The sequence below is a fragment of the Tenrec ecaudatus genome, chromosome 8 (genome assembly GCF_050624435.1).
Source record: "Tenrec ecaudatus isolate mTenEca1 chromosome 8, mTenEca1.hap1, whole genome shotgun sequence".
Taxonomy (NCBI): domain Eukaryota; kingdom Metazoa; phylum Chordata; class Mammalia; order Afrosoricida; family Tenrecidae; genus Tenrec; species Tenrec ecaudatus.
Window position 1 is genome coordinate 94,583,296 of NC_134537.1, and position 27,139 is coordinate 94,610,434.

General features: G+C 49.3%; 1 protein-coding gene across 2 annotated transcripts in view; it reads left to right on the forward strand.

Annotated features, from left to right (window-relative positions):
- SH2D4A (SH2 domain containing 4A) overlaps positions 1 to 27,139 on the forward strand; it is an 83,759-nt gene that overhangs the window by 51,916 nt on the left and 4,704 nt on the right. For both annotated transcript variants that reach the window (XM_075556572.1, XM_075556573.1), the window contains exons 6-9: positions 3,373 to 3,484; positions 5,406 to 5,616; positions 8,290 to 8,420; positions 26,720 to 26,940. In XM_075556572.1, the coding sequence (XP_075412687.1) occupies positions 3,373 to 3,484; positions 5,406 to 5,616; positions 8,290 to 8,420; positions 26,720 to 26,940 (675 nt within the window). The remainder of the gene's footprint in view (positions 1 to 3,372; positions 3,485 to 5,405; positions 5,617 to 8,289; positions 8,421 to 26,719; positions 26,941 to 27,139) is intronic.

A 27,139-nucleotide genomic window follows, 5' to 3' on the forward strand; every position in this document is an offset into this window, starting at 1 on the left:
TCCTCCACCCTTGACGTCACTTTCTTCTTCCTAGTCCAACTTCTCAGCTGATTTGCTCACCTCGTACATTGAATAAGTGTGGTAAAAGGATCCAGCCCTGACACGCATCTTTCCTGACTTTACACCAGGGTATTTGCTTGCCCCGTTCCAGTGACCGTCTCTTTGTCCATGAGCACAATGACATGTTCTGGAACTCCCATTCATCTCGACGTTATCCATCATTTGTATGATCCACACAGTCAGATTCTTCTGCATAGTCAATGAAACACAAGTAAGCATCTTTCTGATATTCTCTGCTTCCGGCGAAGATACATCTCATGTGAGCAATGACATCCCTCATTCCACATCCTCTTCCGAATCCAGCTTGAATTTCTGGCAGCTCCCTGCCCCTGTATTGCTGCGCCCTGTTTTGAATTACCTTCAGAAACATTTTACTTGCATGCGATATTGACAATATTGTTCAAAAAAAACGCCCATACTCTGCTAGGTCCCCTTTCTTTGGAATGGGCACAAATAGGGCGGCTCTTGTCAGGTCAGTGACCAGGATGCCGTTTTCCAGATCTCGACATGGAAAAGTGAGTGCATTTCAGTGCTTCATTAGTGGGTTGAAGTAGCTCCATTTGTATCCCATTAATTCTTGGAGTTGTCTTCTGAATCCAGGAGGTTCATCGTGCAGGGATTGCTGGTCCAGAGAACTCAGTCAGCTTCTGGCTCTTGCTGATGAAGCGATCCTTTCTCCTGCTCTTCAGAGGGCTCATTTTATACGCAGTAGGATGCCACTCCAGGGGGTCCTGTTCATATTTACTCACAGGTGAATCCTATCAGGATCTTCCCCCACCATCTTCTCCGACCCATGCAGGAAACTGTCATTTGGTGGCTAGAAAAGCCACACTACGTAAGCCATTGCCCCTGGATTGAGCTGGGATGTCCCCAGAGTCGTAGTTTGGTGTCTATGCACTTGCTTTCATTTTCTTCAGCTTCGACCTGAACTTGGTGTGAACAGTGGATGGTCTGCACCACAGCCAGCCCCTGGCCTTGTTTCGGTTGGTGACGTTGAGCCTGTCCATCCTCTCTTTCCACAGATGTAGTCAATTTGATTCCTGTGTATTTCACCTGGCGGCGCCATGTGTACAGCCGCCATCTGTGTGGTTGAGAAAAGGGCATTTTCAATGAAGAAGTTGCTGGTCTTGTAAAATTCTATCCTGCAACCTCCAGCTACGTCATCATCACCAAGGCCACGGATTCCTACTGATCCTCCATTTCCAACGTGTGCATTCCAATCACCAATAATCGTCAATGCAGAGAGCATCGCACTTCAAGATAGATCTTGAAATGTTCTCTTTGACAGCGACCTCTTGGATTTGTTATTACCGACTTAGAAAAGCCTGTGGCTTTGTTTGGTTCCAAATGGTCAAAGCCAAGTCAGTCAGCGCAAGTTGTCCCTTGGATATCGGCTTGTCCACTTTCAGCTTCCTTTGTGACGTCTTCCAATTTTCCTAGAGTCATTCTTGGTTTGTCAGGAGTATTCATGGATGCTTGCAGCACTTTTTCTCGTGTTGGCTTGTGCCCCACCAACAAATCAAGGGCCCCAACGCTTTTCTCCATCTGCGTCATTGAGGTGAACTCTATTTTGAGGTGGTATCTTCTCTAGTTGCATTTTGAGTGCCCTCCGATCTACGGGGCTCACCATCCTGCACAGTATCCACTGCTGTCTGTCATGTTTTCAGTGACTAATCCCCTAGAAGGGGACAGCCTGTTTTTTCTTCAGAGTCTGATTTTAGTCTGGAAATTCTGCTGAAATCCGTTCATCGTGGGTGGCCGTACTGGTAGTGGAAATACCAGTTGCATAACTTCCAGTATCATAGCAACACACCAGCCACCACAGTACAACAGACTGACACACACACACACAGCGGATGTCACCCTTAGACTGTCTCAAAAGAGGCAAAATCAAGTACATCTATAAAGAGACATGCTCTCCCTCCAGAGGCCTGAGATTGGGTTTATGATTGAAGCCTCCCACCAGGGGCCTGCTTCCTGCAAGAGGTGCACTGGTTCCCAGCTCCTCTGTCTGGGTTTGTGTAAACCAGCAGAGTTTGCATTTTGGAGATTTTAAGAAGTTTTGATAAAGTTTTGGAATTGCAGTTCCCTGCATATGGGAACCACTGATATAAACAAACCTTTGTTTCTAAAGGAATAGAAATAACAGGCAAAAGAGAACATTTCAGTCATGTTGCTCAGATCGCATTTGAACATGACCCCGGAGACTCATGGGATTGAGTTAGTCATTCACCCAGCAGGTATACTGAGTAGTTCTAGGAACTCTAGGGTACTTAAAAAAATTGGAGAAAAAAATGGAATTGAACGACAATGGGTTTTTTTTCCCGGCGAAGTATTTGAAGGCCCCTTGGACGGTGCATGTGGGTGTTGGGCCTTGGGGATACGTGTGAGCAGAAAGGAGAGACCCCCTGTCATCAGGGAGCATTGGCTCTGAATTAGTGTGTTGGGGAGGATCGACCGCGCAGGATAAGGGAGCAGAGGAGTCGCCGGGAGCAGGTGTAGGCTGATACTTCAGTTAATGCGAAGTGACCTCTCTGAGAAGGCGGCTTTGGAACTGAGACCTGAGCAATCTGGGACACTCAGAAGACTGTGTCTAAATAAACAAAATACTTTTTAGGGCTGAATGATGGGGTTTATTTTATCTTCAGTTTAAAACTTCCTTTTTTAGGAAAGGCTCATATTTCTTATTTTATGTATTCTCTCTTCACAAAGTGGTGTGTATGTGTTTTAATAGGTTTCCTGCTTTTTTCTTTTTATTAAATCATTTTATTGGGGGCTTGTACAACTCTTATCACAATCCATACATACATCCATTGTGTCAAGCACATTTGTACATTTGTTACCCTCATCATTCTCAACACATTTTCTTTCTACTTGAGCCCTTGGCATCAGCTTCCTATATTTTAGGTTTCCTGTTTTATAAAGACAAAAATGACTCATTTTTGAGCCACTTAAAATCATGTGTTCGTACTGCGTGTTCCGGCTCATGGTCCAGGCCATGTAAAGTTAGCTGCTTTGAACTTCACACTGAGTTAGGCACTTATGTAGCACTCATTGCAGCCCGGCGAGATGGTTTTGTAGTCTCACATGTGGGGGACCCGCCCTGAGCGAGTTTGTACCCCGCTCTCTGAGTGTGGGCAGGACGAGAGCTGGCTTCAGGCATAGCTGGTTCCCAAGCCCATGCTTTTCCCACAACACAAGTGCCTCCCTGAAAGGCCAATGAGAGTTAGAGAGTAACCAGCAAGCCCTCGTCTTCTTGGGCACTCGCTGCCCGACCCACTCACCAGTGCCTGTTTCTGTTCGTTCACACAGAAGAAAGAATCCTTGAAGAAAAAGGAAGAGGAGGAAATAAACCAAATCGACGAAGAGAGGACCAAGCAGATTTATAAGAACTGGAAGGAAGACTCCGAGTGGCAGGCATCTCGTGAGTACCCGGAGGCCTCCATCTCTGAGCGGATTCGCCCACCTCGTTCCCTGCTCGCTGTGTGAAGCACTGAGTCGTGGGCGGTCGGGAGCTGTTGGAGTACCAGGGACTGATGAATGCTTACAGGCTAACTTGCTGAGTAACAGAAAGGTTTCCCACTCACCTTTGTATACTCTCAGTTATAGCTCTGCGATGGGAGAACATTTAATGACCTGAGCACACATGTAATCTGCGTGGAACTAGACTGCCTCATCTTTCTGCCACAGAGCAGCTGAGGGGTTTGAACTGCTGACCTTTTGTTAGCTGAGTGCTTAACTGTAGTGCCCACAGGGCTCCCTAGAAGGCGCCAAAGCAGCACGTTAACATCTGTCTGCTTACAGAGTGGGGGGGGGGGTCGAGATGAATCTACTTTTCTTCTTTTTGTTGTTCTCAATTGTCTAAGATTTCTGAAGTGCATCCGGTTTAACTTTGGAATCAGAAACGCAGTCATAATGGGCTGAATAGGCTAGCGTTCAGCCATGCCTGTGACCCAACTCCTGACTCACTGTTGAGGCAGCGCTACCAGAAATCAGCCTCGGGGAGGAGACGGGGCCAGTGCGAATGAGGGCAGAGCGGAGGATGCTCAGGGAGGCTAGAAGACTCCGGGTTTGAGATAGGCTGTCTGTGTGACCCAGGACCCCCACGCTGTCCACACCAGCCAGGTCCCCTCTTGGGGCATTTGGGGGTGAGAAATCTGCAGTTACAGCATTTGCAAGGTATTGAGAACCCCAAAGTGCTCTGTAATCCCATTGTAACAAACACCATTAAAATGACAGTGGCTGAGAAAGGAAAATACATAAGACTATCCAGTCATGGGTCTTTCTAATCTCTATGCCATAGCCCCCCTGAATGATTAGGCCCACCACCTCCTTTTCATTTAAAAAATAAAAAAGACTTAGTGCATCCTGGCAATGAAGAACGTTTGTGTTACAGCCCACAATCCAGGATCCAGTGTCGGCGTCTGCTTTTGCTGTTCCCCCAGATTGCCCCAGCGCCCTGTGGGGGCGGCATTGGCCACTTTGAGAACTACTGCTCTGTGCCATGCAATTCTAGGATAATGGAGTGTGTGGGGGCATCTTTTGGAATCTTCTGTCAGTATAAGAAATGCCAGGGGGATCTATAAGACTCACCTGGGAATTTTGTGGAACTGTAGATTCTGATCCCGTGCATATGGAATGGAATGCACATTTTCTGCAGGGGTTTGAAATGGAACGAACTGCTCCAAAGCCCCGAGAAAGAGGCAGCCTTAGATACTCTGGTGGCATAATTGCATGCTGAGGGATGCAAGGCACAAGTTCAAAACCACCTGCCGCTGCTCCATGGGAGAAAGATAAGACTTTCTGTTCCCTTCCATCGAGAGTCTCAGAAAGTTACAGGGGCGGTTCTCCTCTGTCACCTAGGGCCGCTAAGAGTCAACATCAGCTCAGTGGCAATGAGTGTGCCTGTTTGTTTTTAGCTACTGTCATGGTGGGACTGGAGCGTGTCCTGTGGACCGCTTCGCTGCCCGGGCCCTGTCTACAACCAGAGTCGCTGAGTGGTGCTTGACCCCATCTGCTGACTCAGGGCACGCAGCATCCCGAGCACCAGTGCACGAGGGATGGGATGACAGGTCTTCTTGAACCTCAGGCTGACTCATCACTTGCTCTCACCAAGCACAGCACCTTCTAGCACGCATTGTTCTCCCCCTCCCGCTTCTTCCCCCTCTTAAAGAACCCACAGACGCCCTGAGACACAGGGATGCCACCGCAAAGCCCGGGCGGTGTGAACAGACAGACCGCAATGAATCTGCCGAGAGCCCAGCTCTCTTCGCGGTTGTGTAGCACGGACCCTTCGGACCACCTCCCGGGCCTGACGCGGGCCTCTTCTCCCCTTGTTTTTCCAGTGCGGAAATCCAAAGCAGCTGATGAGAAGAGACGGTCCTTGGCGAAACAAGCTCGGGAAGACTATAAGAGGCTGTCCCTCGCAGCCCAAAAAGGAAGAGGCAGCGAGGGGCTCCCCAGCCCCCCGGGTGTTGCACAGAAACCGAAAAGACCGCCCCTCCCACCCAAGCCTCAATTCCTGAACCCACAGGGATCCTGCATAAAAACTGTCAGGTAAGAAGCCCCACTGAACGCGGCGGATTAAAGGCCGATTGCCTGACGGGCCTTGGGAAGTAGGGGGCCAGCTGGCTGCCTAAGCAGTGATATGCATCCTGCCCTCTAGCCCGCCTTCCTGAGAACCTTGCTTAGGAATGTCGCCTTCGTGCCTGCACACTCGCCACTGGGTCTCATGACAGCCAGTAACTTAATGCACGTGAGCACCGAGTTGGCTGCTCGGCACAATGGCCCTGCTCTCGGCTGCTGCCTCTCCTGGCTCATTCTGGAGAAGCCCCGTGCCTCGTGCCCACCCCACCCCACGCTGCCCTGTGGAAGCAGGCAGGCTGGTGTGGGGAGAAGAGGAAACGGCCGGCTTTCATCAGGGATCGGGATGAGCCTGGGTGGCAAGAGGGCTTGCTGATGCCCACGTGAGGAGCCGGAAGTGCCGTGTCCATTCGGCTGAGGGCTTCGTGGCCATTCTCATTCTCAGAGGCCTTGCCAAGGCGAGGATTTAAGAACTGGGAGAGGCGGCTCTTTCTGGTGACCCTGGCACCTCCACCTCCACCGCCACTGGGGGGAGATGAGGGAGAGCCAGAGATGGTTTTAGCAAATCCCAGTAGAAAATCTGGGCACGGCACAGCAGAAAACCGCTTCCTCCGAGGTTGGCGGACTCAAAGCCATTGCATAAGATTCTACCTCCATTTTTTTAATATAAAAAGCTATCGAACTCTGTTCAGAAAGAAACCGGTTGAAGTCAAATATTGACTGACTGGAAGGGAACTGCCTAGAGCCTTGCCCACAGGAAAAGGAAGACGGCCTCTCTGTTCAGGGTCGGCCATGACGGGGAGCGGGCGTCCCTTGTTGCCCGGAGCCCATCCTTACTTTCCGGGTGTTTTTGTAACGGGATGGGAGATCTAGAGGAAATGTGAAGGTCGAACGTTTTCCCCTCTGTAGTTATTCGCACGTACTCAGTTGAACACTTCCATTCGGGGACCCACACGAAATGACCAGGTTCTACGAAGGGACAGCTTGGGCAGTGATTTCTTTTATTTTTAATTTTGACAACCAAGTAAGACCAGCAGCCAGGAAGTGGGTGGCCCCTGCAGTTTGGGGCACCGTCGGGCGCACGGGTGAGCCCGCTGGCGCGCTCCTCTCTCCACTGCCGGCCTTGGCTCTGTTCGCAAACATGTGGTGTGCTGGCCGCTCACGCCGGCTCTCCCCGGGGTGACTTCCAATATGACCTTTCCCCGCAGGGAACACAGTGTATTTGATGGGCAGCGTGAAGGCAGCTTTCAGAAAAGGCAGTTCTTGGGTTAAGCTGGGTGGCGAGCTCTTTTCCCCGATCTCAGACACTGCAAGAAGGGCGTCGGGGGATTCCAGGTCAGGGACAGAGGCTGGCGCCACCTCTGCCTTTGGAATTGTACTCCATCACCAAGGAAATCACAACGAAGAAGAGCCCCCTGGGGAAGCTAGGGTGGGACTTTTCCACAGACTCACCGCACTCGTGAACGCAGAGTGTGTTTCCCAGGGAGGTCATAGGATGGTCCTCCAAAATGCTGTGAAAACATGAGGGATACACAACCTCCCATGTGTGCATACATGGATATACACATGGACATGGACATAGACACACATTCACAGGTGGATGCATGCATGCACACAGGATCTCTGGTGGCACAGTGGCTAAGCCTACCAGCTGTTCCACAGTAGGCTGAGGTCGCCTCCTCCCATCAGGAGACTCGGGGACTCTCTGGGAAGCCCCCTGGTCTCTCTCTACTCTGCCCAAGAGGGTCCCAAGGGTCGGAATAGATTCCACAGGAAAGAGTTAGACAGTTATAGACACACACACACATATATATGTGTGTATGAGGGGACTTCAAAACGTTGTGAGAAATTGGAATTAAAAGACAATAGAAATTTTCAAACTCTTATATACATACACATACACGAGGAAATGCCAGCTGATCATCCGATATCTTTGTTACTGTTGTTGTAACACCAGATTCTGCTCAGAGTTAGCGAGCTGACCAGTAGAGTTGGAAATGGTGTAGATTGCATTGTTGCTTTGGGGATTGCAAATGGACTTATGGCCTAGAAGTTAAGTTCTAGAGAGTTCAGTTCATAACTATTCTGTCAGCTCGCTCTGATCCTTACCAATCCTCAAATGCCCTTCTGCCTGGTACTTAGTGTATCTGAGACCAGTCTTTCAGTCAGTAGCACTAAACCTCTTCAAGGTGGGAAAAGGAGAAAGCAAGCAGAGAGGTTAGTGAGAAAAGAGAAGATGAATAATGTCAATATTAGGGAAGAAATTATTTTATTACATCTGAGTTCTTTTGTTTACAAATCTACACTCTCCAGGAAAATAGTGCCAGGAGGTGTCTGAGGTATTTCAGCTCTTAAGGGCCATTTTCTCATGTCTTGGGTAGGAGCTAATGGAACTGCTAATTAATACTAAGAGTGGATTTAAAAATCTGTGCATCAACACAGCAGTGGCTCAGTCTCATAACTGGCTGTGTAGAGCTTGGAGGGCCAATAAATCCCTCCCATTTTCTACCCTTGAGGCGTCGCAGAGCAGTTTTGTCCGGGTTTAGCTCAGTCCTTGTGATTAACTTTTGAAGGAGAGAGGGAAAGACAGGGTATGATTTGGGAAGGCACTATTTTCATGCGTGTTAAATCTGTTCACAATAACAGGCATCAGGGAGCGTCGAGGACGGCCCCCAGCTCTGCCCAGGAGGACATCATCCGGTGGTTTAAAGAGGACCAGCTGCCCTTGCGAGCCGGCTACCAGAAAACCTCCGACACGATCGCTCCCTGGTTCCATGGTGAGTACGGGGCTTCCCGCCATCGGGCCTCTTCTGATGGCACAGGAGCCCTGTGGATCCAGCAAGAAGACCAGAAGATAAAAAACCTTCCTGTTATTCACCGCCCTGGAGAGTCTTTCAAAGTATTTCCACCAAGCAGCGGTTTCCACCCATTACTGTGCATTAATAGCCCCCCAGATACTGCGCCCAGGTGGCGGGGAGGGCAGTGCTACCTAGAGGCCAGACGCAAGGGCCTGTAGTTGTGACTTCCACCAAACGGCCTCTTCCTCACTCCACAGCCGGATGGGGTGTGCATGGTGCTGCTTTTGCAGGCAAACAGTTAGGCTTCTTTGAGAGCATGTGCATGCTTTGGGTCTACCTGCTACATCATGTCACCGTGCCTGTAGTCCTAAAAGCGTGCCCGTGGCCATCCAAGGTCCAGCAGTTGGCCTCTGCCTGGAGAGCTGGGGTCGGAAGGGAGAACTGGAGCACGTGGGCACGTTCTCCGTGAGCAATGACCTCCATTGCCGTGAGGGCGGCACCGGGTGGTTCCTGGCCTCCATTAGTGAGTGTTTTGCTCCAAGCGTCACTGGAAACATCTCGACCAAAGCGGGGAAGTGCAGGGCAGGATTTAACATTCTCTTGCAACACAGATTTTCTGGAGCTACTGAGGCTCCCTGGAACCCCAAACTACTCCCTGAGATCATCGTTAACATGAGACTATAAACAAAACGACTCCCTGGATAATTCTTTGAACTAAACAGTTCAAGCGATGCCTCTTTTGCCTCTTGTGCTCTTTTAAGACTTAGGCTAAATGGAGCCCGGGTGCGTAGTGGTTACATGTTGGCCTGCGATCTACACAATCTTCAGTTCGAAACCAGCAGCAGCTCCAAGGGAGACAGACTGGGCTCTCTGCTCTCGTGAGCAGTTTTAGCCTCAGAACCCACCGTGGGTGGCTGTGAGCCAGCATTGACGCGATGGCAGTGAGTTTAGCTGGATACAGGCTAAACCTGATGATAGCAACTTAAGAGTTAAATGGGAAGCTGAGAGGGCAGCGCATGTTCTGGAGGAGGAACAGTTCTGAAAAGGAGGGCGAGAATGGGTGCCCTTGGATCGCTCATCTGTGGTGCTGATCATTGTCCATGTAAAACTGGTTGAAACCATTGCAGGCGGTGGGGTGGGGGAGTCACACTGTGACCTAGGCCTCCAGTGAGTAACTCTGAGCAAGTCACTTTCTTTCTCGGTAGCAAATCACTTCATTTATTAGAGCCTCGTTTCCCCATCTATTAAATGACAGCCTTGACATTTGTAACCTTTGCTTTCTAAATTCTGTGGTGTTGCTCCCTGATTTCCAAGTCCGTGACGTGGATGTGTTGTATCCTGAGCAGATATTAGTGACGGCACTATTCTGTCTGTGACCCAAGACATGCTTTGGGCCCAGCTCTCCGTTTCCTGGATTCTAACAGTTGGAAGTTGTTTGTCGCCTAAGTTGTCTTCTCTGGGTCTGTGGCTGGATGGAGCTACTATTCGGTGTGCACCACCAGGTGCTTTACAGCCCCAGTGTCTTCACAGGGCACGGCTTCCCCTCAGGGTGCCTCGGCTCGGATTTCACTGATGACTTCTTGTTCTTAATGTAGTGGTGTCATACATGGCCGTTAGTCTGGATTCTATAGAGAAACAAAATCAATCTGCTCTTAAGTGGATGTCTAGCAAAAGAGATTTTTATCTGGAAATGGCTCACACCATTGCAGAAGTGGGTAAGTCCACTCTGGTTCAAGTTCACGGACCAGATGTAAGTGGGAGGCTTCTCCTGACTCCTGTAGCTGAGGGGGCTGATGGACTGGAAGCAGGATGATGAAGCAGGAAGATCACAGATGCAGAGCTGAATGAATCCAAGGTGGGCTGCATGCATCCAGCGTCAGCAAGCAGCTAATGGCTCCTGGGATCAGCAGATGATGGAACAAGAGGTCTGTGAACCAGATGTAGGATCTAGATGCAGCATAAGTGAGCTAGCTTCCCCACACTGTCAGTCTGAACCAAGAGTTAGTCGTGCCTCCCATGATACGCCCTCCCATTGTATCAAGTCTGTGACCAGATTAAGGAGGTGGCACCCTACCTTCATTTTCCCACTGCTGCTTGGCTGCTTGATGGAAGAGCCCATCCTGGAGCTGGCCACCCGTTAGACCCTATCGTGAGAGACATAAAGCCTGACTACCACAACACACACACACACACACACACACACATCTCCATGAGAAGGAAGTCCCCGAACGCATTGCAGAGCAGATCCTTCTTAAAAATGATAAACTTGTTTACCTTAGGATTCTGATGAAGTGCTATTTTTGTAGCCAGAACAAACATTTCAGCAAACTGCCTGGTTTCCCAGAAAGCACTTGCGGTCGGGTGACTCACCCTTTCCCAGAGGCGTGCCCTCCCCCTCCTGGCACCAGGTCCTAACCTTTCCTCGCCTCAGATGGAGAAAGAGTGACAACATCGCCAAAGAAGAGCGGTTATGTGTTAGCTGTAGCCCTCTTTGGCGTCTGACATGGCCTTTATCTTATGATTATTATTTTCTTTTTAAGATGAGGACTGAGGAAATGAGCCACTTCCCTGTTCCCGTGTCATTGGGCAGAAGAAGTTGCCAAACCTGAGTGCAGACTGGTAGCTTTCTGTTGTTTGCTCGCCAGTAGGGAAGAAGACATTGAAGAGGTTGGTCGATGCTATTAAACCATCTGGTACCTTTATCTTACCCTTCGCCCAAGGTAACACCTGTCTGCCCTTAAGCTTATAAGGGAAACAGTGCGGGTGAATGGTGATCTGATCTGTAAATCCTCACCAAATTCACAATAAAAACTTTTGTAAGAAAAGGTCTGGTAACTTTAACCGACAGTTCTCTTAGAAATAGTTGCTGAAATTGTTGGAAGCCATCAAGTCAGTGCTGCGCGGTAGCAATCCGGCGTACGACACAATGCAACTCTGCCCAGCCCTGCGCCATCCTCCCCGCGGTGCCAACGCTGGTGCCCACTGGTGCAACCCTCCATCTTTGTTGCTGCCCCCCTACTTTCCCAAGCGTGATGCCCTTCTCCAGGGACGGGTCTCTCCTGACAACCTGTCCAGGGTGTGTGATAGGACGTCTTACCATCCTCTCCTCTAAGGAGCGTCTGACTGTACTTCTTCCAAGACAGATGTGTTTGTTCTTTTGGAAGTCGATGGTACTTTCGATATTCTTTGCCAGCAACATAATTCGCATGCACCGATTTCTTCATCGGTCTTCTTTATCCACCTGTCACAGGCATAGGAGGCCAGTGAAAATGCCACAGTTTGGCTGAGACCTCCGAGTAACCCCCTGCTTTTCCACACTCGAAGGGATCTTGTGCAGCAGATTTGCCTGATGGAATGCTTCATTGGATCTCTTGAGTGCTGCTTCCATGAGCACTGATTGTGGATTCAAGCGAGAAAAGTCCTTGACAACTTCATTCTTTTTTCCATTTTTTTTCTTTTTTTACATTTTATTAGGGGCTCATACAACTCTTATCACAATCCACACATATACATACATCAATTGTATAAAGCACATCCGCACATTCTTTTCCCTAATCACTCTCAAAGCATTTGCTCTCCACTTAAGCCCTCTGCATCAGGTCCTCTTTTTTTCCCCCTCCCTCCCTGCACCCTCCTCCCTCATGAGCCCTTGATAACCCACAGATTGTTATTTTGTCATATCTTGCCCTATCTGGAGTCCCCCTTCCCCCTCTTCTCTGCCGTCCATCTCCCAGGGAGGAGGTCACATGTGGATCCGTTTAATCAGTTCACCCTCTACTCTCCCAGCCTCGCCCCTCACACCCCTGGTCCTGAAGGTATCGTCCACCCTGGATTCCCTGTGCCTCCAGCTCCCATATGCACCAGTGTACAACCTCTGCCCTATCCAGCCCTGCAAGGTAGAATTCGGATCATGGTAGTTGGGGGGAGGAAGCATCCAAGATCTGGGGGAAAGCTGTGTTCTTCATCGGTACTACCTCGCACCCTGACTGACCCATCTCCTCCCCTAAACCCCTCTGTGAGGGGCTCTCCAGTGTCTTTTCTCCATTGATCGTGATGTTATCTATTGGTCCAGCTGTGGGGACCGTGGTCTCCTTTACACTGAGTTGTAATCCGTACCGAAGGCTGCAGTCCTTGACCTTCATCGGCGAGTGTTTCAAGCCCTCTTTGCTTCAGCAAGCACGGCTGTCTCATCTGCATACCACAGATTGTTAATAAGCCTTCCTCCAATCCTGATGCCGCCTTCTTCTTCTGCACATAATCCAGCTTCTCTGAGGACTTGTTGAAAGGCAGGGAGATACCATTGGACAGAAAAATCTACTTTAGTTTAAAAAGGAAGACCCTTGAGTTTTAATATTTCAATTTATTAATGTGCCATTGTGATAGATTTATGGCCATTTCCATACTTATAAACAAAACAAACTAAAGCCCCTTAGACATCACAAATCTTATCTCCATTTACCATTCCATGGTAAAGAGAAGATGGGTCACATCCTATCTCCTTGGAACGTCAGGAACTCTGATTTGACACGTTGAGACGGGAGCACTGTGAGGAAAACCCAAAGTGAGTGGTTCGTGCTTAGCTGTTAGTGAAGCGTCAGCAGTGTGACCCCGCCCGGCTTATTTTGGTCACCTAATTTTTTACCTCCCACAACATGCTTTGACTCTTTATTCTTAATTACCCTTTAGAAAAATCCAAGTATCAAAAATCAGTCATGTCCTGAAATCTGAATTACTGTGAGACCACAGATCAGAAGACCTGTTTCCTTTTTCTTAGGTGACCCCTTAGGATGTCAGGGATTTAAAGACCGGTCCAACAAGAATATTCCTTACAGATGAGTTGCTGGGCCCAGAGGCTCAGGACCACCCTCCTGGGGGATACCAAGGTCAACTGGTGTAACATAGTTCATAGTGGTCTTTGGTGAGAAGTGACTGGGGTCTGAAAAGCTCATGAGCAGCCCTCTAAGGTGCAACTCCTAGGCTCTCCCCGACCAGAGGAAAGCAGACAGATGAAAATGACCAGTCCACTGGACTTAATGTAGGTCCACAGAAACATCCGCCTCCACAGCCTGGGGAGCAGAAGAGCGAGAGGGTGCCCAGCTATCAGGGCTAACTGTTAGGTAGCAGGTCCTTCAGGAGCAGGAAGAGAACTCACATCATCAGCAGCACCAGGCTTACTGGGGAGAACTGAACTTGCCCCTGTGTTACAGTCACCCGCCATTCAACATCAAAGGGGCATCATTTACCCCAGGACAGGAACCAGAAACCGGAAACAGGAGGAGGAAGGTGAATAAACAATGGTACATTGAGGGAATTGCATTGGATGAGTTGGAACAAAATGTATACAAATTGTTCAATATAAAGCCTAGGATCTGCTCTATAAATTTCCACCCAATTCACATTAAAAAAGTTAAAGAAAAGAAACAGTCACCAGTCGTCTGGATGACACTGCATAGGTCTCTGATGAATTTTTAAATGTCCAAGTTATACTGTGAACCCATTTTCAGTATGGATCACTTATCTTTCTCTATTGATTCCCTATCTTTCTATCATCAATGATAAGATGGCCATCTTAAGACTATTCCCTGGACTGTGCCAGGTGAGGGACCCGGAGTGGGGCTGGTGAGCAGGAGAAAGAACCAGACTGCTGTCGCCAGCAAGCTCCCCGTGCATGAAGGGAGCCAGGATTGTGTGGTTCGGGAACCTTCACGGGCTGTGAAGAGGTCTGCTACCGAGGGTGAAGGTAGAAAGAGCATTTCAACCTTTTGGGGGGAAGGGAGGTGTTTCACTCCTGGCAAGCAGTCCCGTGCCAATTACTGTTGGCTTTCTGATTGAAGCTTCCAGGGTTCTTTTCCAGGGAGAGCAGATGACTCACAGTATGTCAGCAGTGGAAACCACCTTGGAAGGGAGGTCCCCGGGTTACAGTGACTCCCAGGCCACTTGCAATATTGATGAAGTGTGTGTGTGTTCGTTATCCAGTTCCATTCCTTGTCACCAGATCCTGGTCATCAGAGAGCTGTGCTTTCCTGAGAACCTCGCTGCCATCCGTACGATAGTGGATTCCAACTCACACGGACCTTACTGGACAGGGAAGCTCTGCCCCTGTGGGTCTCCAAGGTTATACATTTTTAAAGGAACAGAAAGACTCTTCTTTCTCCTGAAGAACGACCATTGACCCACCAGCACTTCTTCCTGAGAACCTCCACAATCCTCTGCCATTGAGTGGATTTTGACTCACAGAAACCCTACAGGACAGGGTCGATCGCCCCCCCCATGGGTTTCTGAGACTAACTCTTACTGGAGCGGAAGCCTCATCTTTCCCCCTTGGAACAGTGGGTGGTTTTGAGCTACTGACCTTGTTAGCAGCCCAATGGGTTGGCATGGGTAACCACCATGCCCCCGAGGCCTCCTGCCCTAAGCACCGAGAGATACACAATAAATAACGTAGCCTGGGGAATACATTGACTGCTTCTGGAATTAGGATAACCTTGTGAAAAAGTGGGGAACGACATCGTGCAGGTATTTGACTTTGTCTGGCAGTTTCTCAACAGGATGTCCGATGTAGCATTTCTGGGCCTCAGTTTTCTTCTCCCGGAAAGAGGGAATTAATCATCTAATTTCTTCTGCCCTTTTCTAGGTTGGGAGGGACAGTGAAAGAGGTAGTCACAAGTTCTAGAGTTGCAAAAGTTCTGGCTTGTGGCTTCTAGATTTATAACCTTCTGAATAGTGTGTCTGATTAAGTCTGAGTGTCACCCGATACCTCTTTCGATCGGATATTCCTTAACATCATACTTTTGTTGGTTTGTTTGTTTTTAGGACTATCTTGATCTTGATTGCCATCCTTGTTTTTATTCATTTTATTTTTGTACCTGACATCAAATTACAGCAATCTTTCAGACAGACCTATAGTCTATGATGTTTGTAGTTAATGATAAGACTCTGACAGTGTTGCTAAATTTAACCTGTTGTTGACTGAGTAAAGTCGTTTTCCCCATTATAACACTTAATTACAAGTCTCCAAAGTGTGTACACATACAATTAACTACACACACTAGTGTGCTTTTAAGCTTCTTGGGAAAAGATTGGAATTAACTAAAATTAAAGCCTGAAGGTCTATCCAGAAACCTACAGGTTAATTTTTTTATATTGTCCATCCATTGAGTGCCTGGTGGCACACAGCTAAGAATTTGGCAACTAGCCAAAAGATTGATGCTTGAAATCCACTAAGGGACACCTCAGAATCAGGCGTGGAGAGAGATCTGCTTCCCGAAGCTCGGCTTCCAGAAGCTTCACATCCCTGAAAACCTGTGGAGCAAGTACCTTGCTGTACACATGGGTCACCATGAACCGGCTTATCAAGGGGTGGGGCTGGAAATGGGGAGCGAGGCAAAATGAGTGGGAACAAATCTAGACAAACTTCCAATTTAGGATTTCTGGAATTGTCACTGCTGTTTTAGAATGCTTATGTTTACTTTATGCATCAATCATTGGTCACAAGTCATTTGAAATGTAATGAACATTTCCTTATTAAAATGTGGATATAATTAGACTGTCTATAAGATCGCTCCATCCTGCTTTGTTTCTTGTTGGTGACGTTTGGTGTCAGTGCAGATAATTAAACCTCACTTCCAAATGTTAATCCAGTGTTGTAGATTTTAAGTGACTTGAAAGCAAATCTCGTCTACATCTGTGGGGTACTAGCATAGGTCATGCTTCAGCTATTTTGATTGCATCTGTTTTGACACATCTCAGCTTTTCATTTTCCTTGGGGTGTGTGTGTGTGTGTGCGTGCGCGTGCGCGCGCGCGGGGTGGGTCAATCCTATCCATTTCTGTATTCTGTATTCACGAAGGCAGATATTACCTGGAACGTTAGTTCTTAGACGACCCTCTGAGTGGCATTGTATACACCCCAAAAGAAACCAGAACCACTGTTGCCAAGACACCTCCGACTCATGACAACCCTACAGGACAGAGTAGACTTGTCGCTGTGGGCTTCCAAGGCTGTAATCTCTACAGGAGCAGAAAGCAGCCTCTTTCTCCCTTGGAGCAGCTGGTGGGTGTGAACCGCCAACCTTGTGCTTAGCAGCCCAATCCATTTCCCGGTGCCGCCGGACTTCCCTAGACCACCGCATTAAAATCAACCGCATGGTAGTCCATACATGCCCTCTGCAGTTTCTTCCAGGACACAATTTTGACTAGCCCATAAATGATGGGTCATCTTTGATTATTTTGCAAAGAGGTAGAGGTTTCTTAATTGTGGGCTTATCAGAATTCCACCTACCGCTCACAAAGGAGTTTCAGACTTCTCTCTGCAGAGAGCACGGGGTTGTGTCACTTCCCAGAGCCTTTCTGCTCCCACTCCTGTGATGGGGCCCTGACTCAAGCTGGCCTATTTTCCACTGACCTCACGTGGAAGCTGGTCAGCCAATAAGGAAGTTCAAAGAAGAACTGATGCATTTGAATTACGGTGTTGCTGAAGAACCTTGAAAGTACCGTGGTCTGCCAGGAGAAGAAGCAGATCTAACATGGAACAAGCGCTCCTTAGAAACCAGGATGGGCTCACGCCTTTGGACGTGCTATCAGTATGGACCAGTCCCTGGAGAAGGGTGTTGTGCCTCGTTGGTACAGTAGAGGGCAGTAAAAGAGGAAGCTCTTCCACGAGAGGGATTGATGAAGAAGCTCTACAACGTGCCGGGCTGGGGGTGCTTTTCTGTTGCGATGTGGGGATGCTGTGAGTCAGCACTGACTCGATGGTCCATCAACGAGCCTCAGGTGTATGTGTACATCCAGCCTCATGGGCCGTCATCAGTTCATAGAGCATGGCTGTGCTGGCAGCAAGGATCTGTCACTGCCTGTGTGTGGCAGTGATGGAGAGCTGGGGCTGGGGGGAGTCCATTCCCGGCATCTTTACTCTGGACAGGCAAGGACCAGCAAGGTCCCTTTTAGTTTGCACGAAGGATCTACTCATGAGGGCGTCAGAGCACATGGAATCATGCTCCCTGGCCCTCCCATAGGACCATGGCTGGTAGCGGTTCCGATTTTTTAAATAATTGGAGAGGATGGCACGTAAAGAGGTTAAAGCAATATTCTTTTTTGTAGATTTGGGAGAGCTAGGCTTTCTGCAGCAAATACTGTCTGGGTCGCATTCTTTCTGGAAGGCACTGGCATTTCTCATGAGTTACTTGGTGTGGCAGGCTTCCTGCAGCAATGTTGCTATGTCCTGCCATCATTCAGCTTCAGGATGATCCAGTGAGCCTGAAGCCCACTCCTTTGGCAGTGATGCTGGGTCCTCACCCGGCCGTGACAGACTCGAGGGTCGGAGGCCTCTGGCACCTGTGCCTGGGAGCCCCGAGCTGCTCATTACAAAGGGCCAGGGCTGGGGCTTGTCGCTTTCACACTGTGTGCTGGGAGGGCCACGGCGACCCAAAGAGACCTGGGACGCTCTGGATACGGAGGCGAAGGACAATGATTAAGATCGTGTTTGGGAAATGGGATCCTCTGTTTGAGAGGGGCATTTTCAAAACTACGCTTTTCTCTTCGGGCTTTTCTTTGTTGGTTCTTGTTTTCTTTACTGGCTTTCAACAGCCGCAGCCAGCAGGAGGCGCTGGCCGTCACGCCATCTGCCAAGGAAGGCGGTGTGGCAGAGCAAAGCGACAGCACAGAACTCTGTGGCCACCCTGTTGTCGCTGTTCTGTCTCCTCACAGCCCCGGTGACAAGGGAGAACTGCCCCGTAGGGTTTGTATGCCCTCATCGGCACAGAAGCAGAGCCCCAGGTCTTTCTCCTATGGAGCCCCCACGTGGGTTGGAACCCCCAACCTCACAGCTGGCAGCCAAGCATTTAAACATCTTGTCCCTAGGGCGCACTGTCTGGGTTTAAGTCCCAGCCCCATGCCATGAGCTAGGTGGCCTTCAGAAGTCACATACCTTCTGGAATTCTGTTTCCTCCTCTGCACAATGCAGATAGCAGAATGATCCAGATGGACAAGCCAAACTCAGTGCCATCAAGTCAATGCCGACTCCCAGCGGGCCTCTGGGGCAGGGTAGAACTGCCCCTGTAAGGGTCTGAGACTAAGTCTTTACGGGAGTAGAGAGCCCCGTCTTTGTCCCGAGGAGCAGCCGGTGGTTTGGTGAGAGCCAAAGCAAATGAAATCAGAAAACAGAAAAACCATCGAAAGAGTAAAGAAGAGAAGTCAGTGCTTCCTAATGAATGCTTGAGGAACCCGGCACACCACTGGCCGCCGGTGCCTCCCTGGGCTCTTCCTTGCTAGCGTGGTGCTGAGAATGCAGTGAGTTCATGGAGCTAAAAGCACTTTGAACTGTAGCTGATTGTCGTTGAGGAAAGGTGGTGAGATGAGAACAAGTGATGTCACCCCTTTTGAGTAAGAGTTTAAGGGCTGTGACCAAGAGCCCAGTCCCCAAGGCGAGAACACACGCCAGGCGACCGCCCATCTCCTCAACAGGACCCAGAGCCTCAGGGAAGAAACACAGATGCCAAGCTCACTGCCATCAAGGTGATTGGGTAGAACAACCGCTGCACGTTTTTGAGGGTAGCACTTTACGGGAGTAGACAGCCCATCTTTCTTCATGGAGCTGCTGGTGGTTTCGAACCGCTGACCTAGCAGTTAGCAGCCCAATGAATAACCACTCTGCCACACAGCAATTACAGAGCATCAGCCAGAGGGGACCTGGGAGGTGTGCAGATAAAGCTGTATCCTCTCAATGGGCAGTGTGTATACTTTGGGGCTGATGTTGGGGAAAAGGTTACTTCAAAGTCCATTTTGTTGTGCCCGGGCCCATCTCCAGGCAGATGAGTGTGGGAGTCCGGGGTCACCGTTAGCAACAGCCCTTCCTTCATGAAGGTTGTCTCAGTGTCAGCCCCCACCCCACCCACCCCACCCCACACCTCCTTGCTAGACAGCCCAGGAAGCAGACCAAGGCGATGGGAAAGAAGTCAGGAGAGGTGGCGAGGTACAGGGCGGGCAGCAGGCAGGCACCTCCTATCCCTCAGAGCTGAGGGCCACCCAAGTACTCAGTGGCAGGACAGGTCGCAAAAGGCACTTATGCGTCATTCCAGGCAGCTAAAGATAGGTACCCAAACAGTTGTCAGTGCTACGACTTGTACATCAGGTTGGATGTAAGTGACGCTGATTCCATTCACCATGCTGGGCAACCACTGGCTGCTGTTTGGAAGTAGATCGCCAGCCCGTTTTCCTTGTCTGACACAGTCTGGACGCTGTGGTAAAATGTTCAATATCCCAGCAGCGGCAAGCTGGTGGAGCTCCAGGTATACCGACTGGGGCTAAGCCCTTGTCTCCCCCATGGGAGGTGAGAATTAGACTTCTGGGCCTCCACCACCGTTGTACAGCCATCACCCCTGCTCTCCTCCAGTTACCCCACCAACATTAACTCCATCACCTCTAAGCAAAAACCTACCCCGGTATATACCTAGAGTTGGGACCGCTGGGTCATATAGTAGCTCTGGGTTCTGCGCTCGGAAGGCCCCCTTGTTTCCCAGTAGCTATAACTGTTTTGCTTTCCACCAGCCATGGCCGAGGGTTCTAATTTTTCTACATCCTCACCAGTAACTGTTACTTTTTGATTTTTGTATCATAGCCATTTTAAGGTGTATCTCATTGTGGTTTTTATTTGTATTTTCTGGTGCATGCTTGACATTCAGAAAGGGACATTAGACTGAAGGCCACACTCACTGCCATTGAGTTGATTTCAACGCAGATTTCAAGGCCGGGGAGAGCTGCCCCCTATGGGGTACCAAGGTTGTAACTCTCGGAATAGGAAGCCTTGTGTTTCTCCCGTGGAGCCCCTACTGGTTCCGAACTGTCTGTGTCACTTTAGCAGCCCAATGCCTAGCACTGTGCTCCCAGACCCCCGAATGATGGCATTGAGCGTCTTTTCTTATGTGACTCCTTTTCGTTTTCAATGTGAATCCTTTGTGTGGCACATGAATCCTCCCATAACATCTCTATTCAAGGCCCTTGTCCGTTTTGAAACCGGTTATCTTCTTCTTACTCAGTTGTCGGAGTTCTTTGTATGCTCTAGATGTCAAACCCTGATGAGATGCGCGCTTCCTCACCATGGTCTCCTGATGTGTAGGTTTTCCCTTCTCTGTTGATGAAGCCCTTTGATGAACAGAAGTTTTTCATTGTTCTGAAGTCCTTGAAGTCCTATGTATCTATTTTGCCTTTTGTTGCTTAGGCTTTGGTGTCATCTATAAGAAGTCATTGGTAAAACTTGAGCCTCAAGCAATGTTTTCTTCTAAGAGTTCTATGATCTTATTTCCTATATGTAGGTTCCTGATCAATTCTTAATGAGCTTTTGTTTATGAAGTGGTTATGGGCCCTGCTTCATTATTTTGCATGTAGAAACCCAGTTTTCTCAGCACTGTTTATTCAATATCCACATTTTAGTTTCAACTATATCCAGGAAACTTGCATGAGCAAAAACAGAAGGGAAACACTAGAATGTCAACCAAGAGGTCTTTCTCTGTGGTTTAAAAATTATTTTAATCAATACAAGACAATAGTAGCACATCTGTTTAATTCAGAGTGTTTGAAGAGTGAATGACAATGGGGGAGATGGGATCGTGTGGAAGAGTGCCACGTTCTAATGCAGGGTGCAGGGGGTAGGTGAATTCCTGGACTCTGGAGCTTAATCTGGATTGCCCAGGTTTGAATCCCAGCCCTCCCTGACCTCACTGAGTGACCTTCGCAAATTATGCAACACTGTGTGCTTTCTCCGCCCTCAAGTCTCATCTGAGGACAAGAGCACGTCTTTGCAGGCTCCCTGGGAGGATTAACTCAGGGAACACCTGATTTGAGGAGTGCCGGGGGATATTAGGAACTCTTAAGTACTATTGTTACTTGATTCTCTCTCACTGGGTCTGTAAGCACTTAATGCTCTAAGTGCAGGAAGTAGATCAGAACGATGTCCACATTAACAAAAGGGGGCCTGGTGGTGCTTTCCAGAGGAGTAAAGTGCACCCTGTATCCTTGTGATAAGCATTCTCAGACTGAAGCAGCAGATGCACAGAGGCGTTGGAGCGAAAGAAATTTCTGACTGGATTGCAAGACAGAGTCATTCCGTCGTTAGACCTTGTCTGGGCACCATCTAAGCAGCAGGTGCTGGTGGTACAAAAATAAGTGAGAGGTGCAAGTTGAGGAGCGTGAGCGCCATTGTATCACGTGTGGCCCAGGTGCCAATAGAGGTGGGGACCAGGGTAGCGCTCTGGATCCTAAACGGAGGTGGGAGCCTCAGGTAGCAAGTCCAGAGAGCCTGAGACTTTCTGCTGAAATAAACCCAAACGCTTTGTCCATGTTCTTTGAGTGGAGTGTCTCAGAAGTGGTAGGAGTCCCTCGTCACCCTGAACTACCCTCTAAGGTGGATTAAGGAGCCCCATCGTTTGGATTTCCAACTGAGGTCGTGCTGGAGTTTGGGAGTTACTGCAGGTCTCTGGGTACTCTTTACCCTCTCCTGGAAAAAACGCTTCCCCAAGCCTGTCTTGAATCAAGCAGCCTAGGGAGGTACTAGAGTGTAACGATTGAGCACATCACATCAGTCTCACTAGCTACAGTCTAGCATGTGTATCAGTCACATGACTGGTGACTGCCATATGGGCAGTGCAGACAAGGCCTCCCCATCACAGAAAGTTCTGTTGAACAGCGTGGTTTAATTGGGACGGGGACCCCCTAGTCATGCAGAAGGGAGGGCTTTCTTTTCCCCCCTGCTCGGCCTCAGCTACCAAAAAGCCAGACTCAAGTGCCATCAAGTCAATTCTGACTGGTGGTCACCCTGTGGGATGGAGCAGGACTGCCCCTGTGGGTTTCCAAGACTGCAACCCTTGATGGGAGTAGAAAGCCTCATCTTTCTCTCTCAAGGGGGCTGGTGGATTTGAACTGCTGACCTTGCAGTTAGCAGCCCAATGCATAAAACACTCCAGCACCAGCTTCAACTATACCAGTTATCTGTCTCTGTGCCTGGGTGTTTAGGCCTGAGGAGTGTTTATCGCACCTCAGTCCCAAGTTTTTGCAGCCACGTGCTGCCTGGAAAGATCTCCTTCGGCAACAACTACTGTCTCCCGGGCTGCCAGTGTTCTGCACCTCAAGCAAACCCTCTGTGGGTTACTGTCTAAAGAGACGTACCATGGCCACGACACAGCTGTTCCGTTTTTTGGATTTTTTCCTCCAAAACCATTTTATTGGGAGAGAATAGCGATAACATATGTTTTAAAAGGATTCTTTATTTACAAAAAAGGTAACCTTTAGTAAAGAAAAATGTTAAAATGTGGAGCTCTTGGTTCTCAGCCTTGCCTCTGTCTGGGTCTCTACGCTTCCAAAGGTAGGATTTCCCGCCCTCTAACACTTCTCTGGAGAATTCTGTGCTCTCCATTTTACACCACATCCAAGGATCAGTGTTGACATTGTTCAGGGACTCAAATAGGGTTTCTTCTCGATGTCCCTTGAGATTGGGGATCAAAATGAAGTTGGAAGGGGCAAGGTCAGGGCTATGGGGTGAATGGGGTAAGGTTTCCCAACACCAGTCTCATAGGACGGCCCTTGATCCCCTGGAAGAGTGAACAAGGGTGCTGTGCTGGGGACAGTCCTCCGCACAGCGCTCCTGGCCTTGTCTCACCACTGCATTTTTCAAATTCTTACAAGTTCATCGCCGTAAGTACCCCGTGTTCATTCTGTGTCCTTCAACCTGATTGACAGGCTAGGCTGCACCCCTTTGCTCAGGTTGACAGGAGATTAAGTAACTGCCACAGAACCTTAACCGGTATATTGGGTTCTTGTACTAATGTGTGATGAGAGCCGGCCAGAGGGAGGCTGAATCCTTAGGGGTGTACAAGTGGCAAATCAGAGGATGGGAGAAGTATTGTTAAGCAGACTCTAAAACTCAAAACAACAAACTCATCAGCCATCCAGTCGATTCCGACTCCTAGTGACGGAATAGGACAGGTATAGCTAGAGCTGCCTCTGTGGGTTTGTGAGACTGTCCCTCTTTACGGGAGTAGAATGCCTCGTCTTTTCGAGCTGCTGACTTGGTGGTTAGCCGCCCAATGTGTAACCATTGCACCGCCTGACTCCAGTCATGATTGATAGCTGCCGTTGGTGTTGAAGAATGCTCTCCCAGCAGGCTGAGCTCTCTGTGTGCTGGTGGTCACTGCCACGCCACCCTGCAGGGAGCCCCTGCCCTCACTGGACTTACAACAAACTGCACCAGTAGAGTGTGCTCTTAAGGAGTAACAGCCCTTGCCGAAGGCCAGAAGAAGAACGGACGGAAACCCAGCCTCTTGGCCACCCCACGCAGCATGCACGTCCCCAAGCCACCCTCATTATCACTGAGCCCAAGGAATCGCCCTCGTGACCTGGGATGTGGCACACAATCTTTGTACTGTGCTTTGGAGGCTATGGAGATGCGATCATGCCAAGGTCTGTGTGACGGGTCATGATAACAGAGGTTAAGACGCTCTCCGGCAGTGCGAGTGTGGTTATTATATGACCTAACTCGGGGAGGAGTTTCACCTTCCCTTGGGTTTGGGTAGAGTTTTCCAGAAGAGCCTTCATTTTCAGAATCCAGATGTTTTCATTTATACCATCTGTTGAAGTAATCCGTAATTTGCTATCAGGGCGGCTGGAAGGAGAGAGAGCGAGAGAGAGAGAGAGAGAGCTCCTTCCAGAAGGCTTTATTTTCGCCGTCAGTCGCCACCATGCTTCTGAAGGGGCCTTGCAGCCCTAGTGAAAAATATCCCTGGGTTCGGGGAGTGTGATGTCATGTCTTCCGGCCTCTGTCACTTTCGGTTCCTGGGTCGGCTTGGTTACCTGCTGCCCTCCTGCAGGGTAAGACCGTCATCTGTAATTTATCACCAGGTGCAGGTGTGTTCAGGAAGGGACCTGGAGAGGTGCATGTGGCAGGCCTAGGCCTTGCCTGTTGGAGCGGACACGGGCACCCAGTCAAGGGGCAGGCAGGGCACCACAGCTGCTGTTCCTGTTGTTCCAGCACTAGATGACCAAGACCGAGACGGAAGGCCTAGGAGCAGTCATGCATTCTTATGTAGTGGGTCCTTTCTTCCAGTAAAATGGGACGGAGTACTAGCAGGCAGCTAGCTAACTGTGGAGCAGGAGAAGCCAGAGCGCCTGTCTGCTGACTCGAGAGAGGGCACCGGGCAAACACAACCCCTCCACCCCACCCCACCCCTGGCCCCTAATCAGAGCTGGCAGAGGAAGTGGGCAGCTCGCTATCGCTTCTAGCTGTGTGTCCGCACTCTATTCCCTGGACAAATTCATCAAGCCATCTGAAGGGGGATGGTAGGAGCAGGAGTCAACTCTCATCCTCTTGGATGAATTGGGGAGAAGATTAGCCTGAATTGAGATATGAATTCCTGAGACATTGAACTTATATGCACACAAATGCACATGCCTATGTTCGAGGGGGCTTTAAAACCTTGACTGGGAAATGGAACGAAAAGATCATGGGATTTTTCCAGAAACTTTTTGAAGCCCCATCATAGATACATAGCCACATAAATGTGTGTATATGCCTGTAAGCATATATATCTTATTGTTAAGTTAATGGCATGAATCATATGTTTGTTTGCCAACTACCCCTCCCCGTGTCCCCCCCTCCGAGATTTTCATGAGCATGCTTTGCTCACACTGTTTCACAGCAGCCTGTACGGAAGCATAGTGTTCATGCCCTGCCCTTGCCCTTGTAGGGAGAGGGGCCATTGACAAGCAAATGTAAAGAGCTTACATCATTTTCATTAAACACACACACACACACACACACAATCACATGTCCAAGTGAGCCTTAAATACCGCTTTGTGAAACAAATGCTCCTATTTCATTTTCCATCCACTTCATGAGCCCAAGGGGATAATCCAACAACATGAAACACAAGTGTGGGAGACACGAGGCCTGGCACCCGCTCTCTCCCATTCTGTAGGCCGACCTGTTCTTCCTCTGCTTTCTCCTCTGCAAACTACAGAGACAGCCGCTCTTACTGTAGAGTTGATTGCGGAGTACATGAAAAAAGAATGGAATCACGTGGACAATTCGCACACACATAAACACACCCCCCACACACACACGGCTTCAATAAGTTAGTGGGAAAGTGCCATGATCTTGGCCTTCTCTTTTCCCAGACATTTCAAAGGCCTCTCACACATGCCTGTGTGTGTGTGTGTGTGTGTGTGCGCGCCCGCACGCGTGTGCATGCCTTCAGCATCAATGGCACATCTCGGTAGAAGACACTCTGGGGACCTGCCTTGCTGAGTCACCTAGACCAGGATTGCTCTGCCTCCGCTGTGGAGCAGCTGTTCTGCACACTGCAGGATGCTGACTACCATCCCACCTCTTCCCCCTACATGCCAGCAGCACTCTCCCATCCTGACAGCCAGAAGCCCCCAGACATGGCTCAGGCTGAGAGCCCTTGTTCCGGAACATGCCAGCTCATTCCCCAGACCGTAGGGCCCTCACTAGTAAGTTGAGTGGGTCTGAGGGAAGGTCTGTAAGCACAGGCTGACTTTGCTTACTTGCTCATCTGTAGTGAGCCATTCCGCATTTTTTCACGACGATTCTGCTTCTAGGGATGGCTGTTATCTGCCTCTCTTCCAACTCATAGTACCTTCCTACGGAATCAAAGCTTCTCACATGCATAATCCCTAACAGGGCTAGAGTTTCCAGTCAGTAAGGTAAGCATGGCCTGGCTAGTGCTTACTAAACTGCAGTGGACAGTTTCCACATGGTTTCACATGTCCGACATGTGGTAAAACCCATTTGAAAAGGTTCTCTTCATATTAGTTAGTAAGCACAAAGCAGCCCATGCTTCCCTGATTAGGCAGTTAGCTTCTGCTTCCAGATCTCAAACAAACACATATTTGCTCTGGTCCAGTCCATCGTGTCTCATAGCAATGCTATAGGATGGTAGAACTGCCCCTCTGGGTTTCTGAGGCTGTACATCTTCCTGAAGCTAGAAAGCCTCATCTTGCTCCCCAAGAGTGACTAATGGTTTCAAACGGCTAACCTTGTGGTGAATAGCCCAATGTGTAACTACTCACGATACCACCAAGACCCCCTTCAGGTCTGGCACTCCCTATATGACTGCCAAGGGGTCGTGCCACACTTTCGAAAGCTTTGTAACATGCACCTGTATGTGCCCCCCCACACACACACATTGCTAAATTGTATTTGCACACCTGTGTCTGCCAAGGAGAATTTGTAAACCCTTTAGCTGAAACACTTGCTCACTCTTCTTTCCCACAGGCATTCTTACACTAAAGAGAGCAAACGAACTTCTGAGCGTGGGCATGCCGGGCAGTTTCCTGATCCGAGTGAGTGAAAAGATCAGAGGCTACGTCCTGTCCTATCTGTCCGAGGACGGCTGTAAGCACTTCATCATCGACGCCTCTCTGGACTCGTACAGCTTCCTGGGCGTGGACCAGCTGCAGCATGCCACCCTGGCCGACTTGGTGGACTACCACAAGGTAAAGGGAGTGACAGAATGGATTTGCCTTGCCAAGTGCAGTCCTGGAGTAGCTCTGAACCATGAAAGGCAATGATGACCAAAAAAGATGGGACAGGCACCGGTGGGATGTGCTTTGGAGCAGTGCTCCTGATAGAAATCCTCATTGAATTTCTCTCTTCGTTAGAACCTAGTTCCTCCTGCAGGATGGAGGGAGGCCC